General features: G+C 35.3%; 1 protein-coding gene across 1 annotated transcript; it reads left to right on the top strand.

The window, feature by feature from the left end:
• The first annotated feature begins 3,950 nt into the window (after positions 1 to 3,950).
• Positions 3,951 to 5,093, top strand: LOC101446192 (protein MEMO1-like). The gene is given in 3 exon segments (XM_012530481.3): positions 3,951 to 4,188; positions 4,191 to 4,457; positions 4,530 to 5,093. Coding segments are annotated over 3 exon segments (891 nt in total). The 5' UTR covers positions 3,951 to 4,022; the 3' UTR covers positions 4,988 to 5,093.
• The last annotated feature ends 2,787 nt before the right edge of the window (positions 5,094 to 7,880 follow it).

The following is a 7,880-nucleotide window of genomic DNA, read 5'->3' as shown; positions in this document are numbered from 1 at the left end:
CAGTTACCAGACATTATATGTCCTCCCATGGCCCACTGGGTGGAATGTGAGAGAGTATGGGCTATGATGTGGACCATTGACCATGAGGTGCAGCAGTGCTCAGAGATGTATTCACCAAATGCAATGAATGTCTCATGATGATAGAAGAGATTGTGGTTATGGGGGGAGGAGTGGGAGGAGGGGGGTGGAAGGTATATGGGACCTCATATTTTTTGAATGTAATATTAAAAAAATAAAGAAACAAAACCAAATATATCCAGTAAACCTAAAATAATAAATAAATAAAAATAAAAATAAAATTCCTTGAGAAAAAGTAAATATATTAGAGACAGGAAAGCCCTGGGAAATATTACAGTTCATCCATACTAATCTTGAATTTTTAAACAAAATTTTTTATATTTAAAATTAGAAAGTAAATGTCTACTAATAAGTAAATACTTGAAACACTTGTAGATTTTATATGAATAAATGTGTATATAAAAATATGGTATGGCACTGGGAATTGTTAAAAGTGAACAGATTCAAAATGTATATCCTAGAAATTCTTGTTTTTATGGATTGTTGATAGAGAACAGGTGATGGAGGTGTCAATAAGGGCTTTTAGTTTTCTGACTTAAACAATTGAAAGGATATAATTCTAATTTTTATATTTTGTTAAATATATTTTAATCATTTTTTAGAATGATAGTTCCTATTTCAGAATCTATTTTGATGAACATAATTTTCTGTTCTTTACTTTTTTGAATAATATTTGACTTAGGTTATGCAAATTGTTTCACATTCTCTAAACTGTTTGGTGCTTCAACTAGTTCTTTTAAAGAATATTTTCTCTGACAATGATATTTTAGCATTAAAGTTTATCAACAACAAATTAGTAGATTAGATATGTCTGTTTTTAACTAATGGCTTATTTTATTTAACTGACAGCATCTGCACTTATAAAACTACAATTATATTAAAACAGTGTTGAAACAAACTAACAATTAGTCTTTTAAACAGAAGATATGATAATTAATTCCATGATGCTCATAAAATTCTATTCTGGAGATTTAACAACCCCTGATGACAGAAATAGTTACTGGATCATTAAGCAAATCACACCCAAGATCAAAAGTGCTGAAAGAGAGCAATAACTTGTTGATTATACTATATTAGTGCTAAAAGGAACTTTAGAAACTGTGCTATGCATGCCTACTATTTCACACATGACACAACTACATAAACAAATAGACATGAACAACAATGACATTTGAAAAACTACATGAATTAGCTGGTCTCAGGATTATTTAGAATGATTGAGGTAGCTCAGTGGTTTGAAACTAGCCACATATTAAAATTGCCTGAGGAACTTTTAAAACATACTAATATTGGCCCTACACCGTAGAACAATAGAATCAGAATTGCAGTGGCGTGGACATAGGAGATTGTTGAAGGCTCCTCAAATGTTACTAATATTCAGGTTGAGAAATACAATTCACTATTACAAGCCCAGTTTTTTCATGACCTTCAGTACTGGCATCATTTTTATACTTGATTTGTTTTTGACTCATAGAGGAAAAATATATGTGTGTTTGCTTCTTTATATTTTTAAATTTTTAACGTAGTAACAAACATACAACTCAAAGTTTCCCATTTTAATCATTTTCAAGTACACAATCAGCAATAATAAGCACATTTGCAATATCCATTTCCCCAAATTTTCATCATCTAAAACAGAAACTCTACAACCATGAAACTTTTGGAACTGAAAATGGCTAATGGAACCATATGCACAACTATAAATCATCAAAAATCTTAGTGGGATTTTGTATGTTTTACTTTGCTTTTCAGCCTTAATACTTTCAAGGATGCAATTCAATTCAATTTACTACATTCATCATGTTGTCCTACCATCATCATCATCCATTATTTAAACCTTTCGAACACCTGAATAGAAACTATGTATACATTAAGCAATACCTTCCCATTCCCCTGGCCCCTGAGAACCTGTCAAATATATTGTGTATCTATGAATATGAATCTTCTAGTTATTTCCTGTAAATGGTATGCCACATTTCATACAATGTTTGAACTTTTTATGCCTGGCTTATTTCATTCATCATTATTTTTTCCAGATTCATTCATGTTGTAGCACATATAAGAACTTCATTATTTGTTCACTACCACCTGAATAATATTCCATTGTATGTTTAATACCACATTTTGTTTAAACATTGATCTTTTATGGACATTTGGGTTTTTTCCACCATGGGTTATTGTGAATAATGTTGCTATGATCATGGTGTCGAATATTTGAATGGGTCACTGCTTTCAATTCTTTTGGCCAGATATCTAAAAGCAGGATTGAGAGATAATAAGACAATTCTATATTTAACTTTCTGAGGCACCACCAAACAGTTTCGCAAAGTGACTACATCATTATACATAACCAACAACAATGTACAGTGGTTTCTATTTCTCCACATCCATACCAACTCTTGTTGTTTTCTATTTATCTAATAACAGATGAACTAGAAGATGTGATGTGGTATTTCACTGGTTTTTCAATTTGCATTTCCCTAATGGATAATGATGTTGAACATTGTGATGATTAGGCTAATATGTCAATTCTGCCAGGTAAGGGTGCCCAGCTGTTTGATCAAGCAAAGCCCTGTGCTAATTGTAATACAAAGGCATTTCAAAGATTTTAATCATTCATGAGTTGATCGCATAGATAGCTGATTACATCTACAGTCAACTGAGGAGATAACCATGAGCAATGAATGGCCTCTAATGGAATCAGTTGAAGGCCTTAAAAGGAGAAGTGATTTCAGCATGCAGAGAGAGATGTTCGCATCTCTACTTCAGATAGCCAGTGTCTCCTGGGGAACTCAACAAAGATCATTGGAATAGCTGACTTGCACCCTGCCCTACAAAATTTGGACTTGGGCATCCCCATGGTTGTGTGGGACAACTTTATGAAATCTCATACTATTTGTGTGTACCTCCTGTCAGTTCTGTTTTCATAGAAAACCCTGACTTATAACAGCATCTTTTCATGTGTCTAATAGCCATGTCTATACAGTCTTTGAAGAAATGTCATTCAAATCCTTTGTCCATTTTTCATTTAGTTTTCTTGTCATTAAATGGTTTGTATACTATACTCTTATCAGGTATTTATCAGGTATATGGTTTCCAAATATCTCACATTCTGTAAGCTGTCTTCTCACTTTCTTGATAATGTCCTTTGACGCACTAAATTTTTTGATTTTGGTAAACATCAATTTATCTATCATTTCCTTTCATTGGCCAAGATTTTGGTATAAAATCTAAGCATTTGTTGCCTAATTCAAGGTCTTAAAGTATTTCCTTATATTTTTCCCTAAGAGTTTTATAATTTTAGCTCTTACAGTGTTTTGTGGATCTCTTTTTGTATATGGTATGAGGTAGGGGTCCATTTTCATTATTTTTAAAAATTATTTTGCATTTTTCTCAGAACCAGTTGTTGATGAGACTATTTTCTCCCATTGAGTACACTAGGCACTTTGTCAAAACTCAGTTGGCCATAGAAATATAAGTTTATTTCTATGCTCTCAATTTTATTTCAGGGCCCAGCCCCGGGTGGGGGTGGGGGTGGGGGTGGGGGTGGGGAGAGAGGTTGGGTGCGGAGTCACGGGGGTGGGGTCACCAGCGGTGACTGGGGCGGCCAACGGAGAGGGGAGGGGTCGTGGGGGGGGGATTGTTTGGTGGAACCACCACTGACAGGGGAGCAACGGCGACTCCGGGCCGGGGCCAGGGCTTTCCCCGCTCGGGTAAAACCGCGGCGGGTCCCATCTTCCCGCAGCTGCCGGCGTTTGTGGTGATTGCTGCCGCCGTCGCCCCGGCTGCCATCTCCCCCTCCACCTCTTCCTCCTCCTCCTGGCAGGGCTGATTCCCTTCCCGCTGCCGCCTCCTCCTGGGCTGGGCCCGCGGAGTCTCGTCCCCTAGCGGAGCGGCTCCTGCAGCCGCCGCCACCACCTCCTCGTTCATCCTCGTGCACCAAGATGCCCAGCCGAGTGGTCTGCGGGGAAGCCAGTCACGCCGGGAGCTGGTACACAGCCTCAGGACCTCAGCTGAATGCACAGCTGGAAGGCTGGCCTTCTCAGGTACAGTCTACAGAAAGACCCCCTAGAGCCATTATTGCACCCCATGCAGGATATACGTACTGTGGATCTGTGCCGCTCATGCTTGTAAACAAGTGGATCCATCTATTACCCAGAGAATTTTCATCCTTGGGCCTTCCCATTATGTGCCCCTCTCTCGATGTGCACTTTCCAGTGTGGAAATTTATAGGACACCTTTGTATGACCTTCTTCTTGACCAAAAGATTTACGGAGAACTATGGAAGAGAGGAATGTTTGAACGCACGTCTGTGCAGACAGATGATGATGAACACAGTATTGAAATGCATTTGCCTTACACAGCTAAAGCCATGGAAAGATGCAGATTCTGTCCAACAAGTCCCTGCAGTGCAGAGGGACTGGAGATCTGTTTATTTGGCAATTGACACGGCCATAAAGATGAGTTTACCATTATTCCTGTACTGGTTGGAGCTCTGAGTGAGTCAAAAGAACAGGAATTCGGAAAACTCTTCAATAAATATCTAGGGGATCCTAGTAATCTCTTTGTGATTTCCTCTGATTTCTGCCGTTGGGGTCAAAGGTTCTGTTTCAGTTACTATGATAAATCCCAGGGGGAGATTTATAGATCCATTGAACATCTAGATAAAATGGGTATGAGTATTATAGGACAATTATATCCTGTATCTTTTAGCAATTACTTGAAGAAATACCATAATACAATATGTGGAAGACATCCCACTGGGGTGTTATTAAATGCTATTACAGAGCTTCAGAAGAATGGAATGAATATGAGCTTTTCTTTTTTGAATTATGCCCAGTCAAGCCAGTGTAGAAACTGGCAAGACAGTTCAGTGAGTTATGCAGCTGGAGCACTCACAGTCCATTGAAGATCTGAATCCTCAGGGATGCCACCTGCACTTACTCATACTCTGTCTGGGTCCCAGCCTACTCCTTACAAAGATATTGTTCCTGGTTTGGGGGGATTCTGAAACCTCAAACTAATAGAACTTTCTTCTGCTCTTTTCTAGTAGGTGTAGTCCTTTCTTAATTTCAACTCATTAAGAAAATGCTTTATTGTTTAGGGCAGTGGAAGGAAGGCCGGCATCAAAATATTTGATCAAAAAAGACGACAATGTAAAGTCCCAGTTGTGGCAGACAGATTTTTGACAGTAACCTGTAAAGCATTTACCATATCCTAAATTTGCACTCTTTACAGACTTGTAAAGAGTCTGTATTCTGCTTTCAGAATAGTTTTGCAAATTGTACACAAAGAAGGGTAGAAGCTTTTTAATAAAGAAATTGCATTTATAAATTACCTGTATTAGATTCTAATAAATCTCCACTTATAGACAATTACTACCCATGTTGTACAACAGACACCTTCTATTTTAGTTGCTAATAAAGGGCTACACAACTCAAAAAAAAAAAGATTTTTATTTCATTGGTGTATATGTCTGTCCTTATGTCATTACTACAATTTTGATTACTGTAGCTTTGTAGTGGATTTTGGAATAGTAAATATGAGTCCTCCAACTTTGTTCATTTTCAAGATGGTTTTGGCTATTCAGTATCTTTTCCTTTCTTACGAATTTTGTGATTGACTTTTCCATTTCTGAAAAGAAGGCTGTTGGAATTTTGATTGGGATTGGGTTGAATCTGTAAATCACTATGGGTAGTATTGACAACTTACAATTCATGGAGATGGAATGTCTTTCCATTTATTTACATCTTCAATATCTTCAGGAATATTTTTATTCATTTTCCATGCACAAGGTATTTTACATACTTTGTTAAATTAATTCCTAGATATTTTATTATTTTAACTATTATGTGAATACTATTACTTTCTTGATTTCTTTTTCAAATTGTTCATTACTGATGTATAGAAACACAACTGATTTTTTGCATTAGAATCATGTGTTCCGCCATATTGCTGAACTCATTTATTAGCTCTGGTGGCTTTCTTGTAGATTTTTTGTTATTTTCTGCATCTAGGATCACAGCATGATGACCCTATACATACCAAAAAAGCCCACTATGAGATAATTTTAATTCTTCCTTTCCAATTTGAATACCTTTATTTTCAATTTTTCTTTTTCTCTTTTGTTTTTGATTAATTGCTCTGGTTAGAATGTCCAATGCAATACTGAATAGCAATGGTGAAAGTTGGTTCCCTAAATATATCTGATTATAGAGAGAAAGATTTCAGTCTCTCACCATTGAGTATAATGTTAGCAGTGGGCTTTTCATATAAATTCTTTATCATGTTGATGAAACTCCCTTCTATTCCTAGTTGTCTAAATGTTTTCTCAAGAATGGGGCTGGATTTTCTTCACATTTTTTTTTTTTTTAGGTAAATGGGGGGAAATAATAGATAGTCAAATTACTCATGGATAAAAAGACACTGAGCAAATATATTCAACTTACTGAGTGGCAGAAAAACTTTTAAATGCAAGTACAATAAGTATATTAATTATTATTCTTGTGTGAATTCATGGTCAGAGCTTAATGAACATAGCTGATAATCACAATATGGTGAAATAAAAAAAAAATTCTGACCTCTACATTTGAAATTCTAAAAGACAGCCTAAAGGAATAGAAGGCAGTGTAATAATATGTAATAGTCAATAAATATTTAAGGAAAACAACGCAAACTCCTCTTAGATGTTATCATAAAAATATATATATCAATTCAGTCTTTCAGTAAAGTTTTCAGAACTAAATATAATTTAGTGTGATGGAAAAGAAATAAATAGATTTGCAAATTTTATATATTGCAAGATTTCTTCTTATTCTGGTTTTGCCATTAAGATCTCATTTCCTTTTTCCTCATAAAATATAATTGAAGAGCAGCTTTAAAATCAAGCTGGTGAATTTGCATGTGGTGCATTAATTTTACCAGCAGTAAAATTATTTTAATTAAGGGATATTTCTACTTACTAAATGAAGTGTCTTACACGCCCAATCAATTCTTGCCAATATGATTGCTCTACAAAAGAAGGGATGATAATTAATTAGAAGAAGCCCCTTCAAGGACAATTGGTCTACAGTGTACAACTTGAGAAAGAGCTGACATGCACTGTTTCTTTTCAGTATCATCATCTATGTTCATTATATGTATTATTAGCTTTGAGAAAAGGAGCTACTGACAGAGTGCATAATGAATTGTGAAGTGAAATAAGATAATATGGATCGTGGTGATGAAAAATGAAATCATAGCAAAAAAGAGATAGAGAAATGTTCTTTTTTATACCTTTCTCATTTTAAAGCAAATGATTATTACAATTTAGCTATCTAAAATAATATATATCTATATTTAATGTGCACCAGTTTTCATAGATTATGTGAGACTGACATAAGTATATCTATTTTCTCTCTACATATTGAAGATATGGTTTTGATTTTATTTAACTATCATTAAATAGATTGACCTTTTCTTCTCGTTTCTGATCTTCTGACAATCCCATCCAGTGATTATTTTATTACTGATATTGTAATATTTATAACTTTAAAATAGAAGCAATCTAATTAACAGATGAGAGTTGAAAACTTTTGAAATATTCTATATGGCTTCCTTCCTCTTTCCAGAGTGGAATGTCAGGTTTCTAAGTGAAGATGCACACTGCACGAAGATGTTAGTTTATGAACCACCTCCATTTTCTAATGCAGAAAGTTGCAAAATTAACATGATAGTTACCAGGAAAGTCATAGATTATAGCTTTGTTAATCAGAAGCAACCCCAAACCTGGGATATCTCTATAAAGGATTCCATATATAAAG

The sequence above is a fragment of the Dasypus novemcinctus genome, chromosome 11, assembly GCF_030445035.2.
Source record: "Dasypus novemcinctus isolate mDasNov1 chromosome 11, mDasNov1.1.hap2, whole genome shotgun sequence".
NCBI classification, from domain to species: domain Eukaryota; kingdom Metazoa; phylum Chordata; class Mammalia; order Cingulata; family Dasypodidae; genus Dasypus; species Dasypus novemcinctus.
This window is presented reverse-complemented; position numbering and strand designations above follow the sequence as displayed.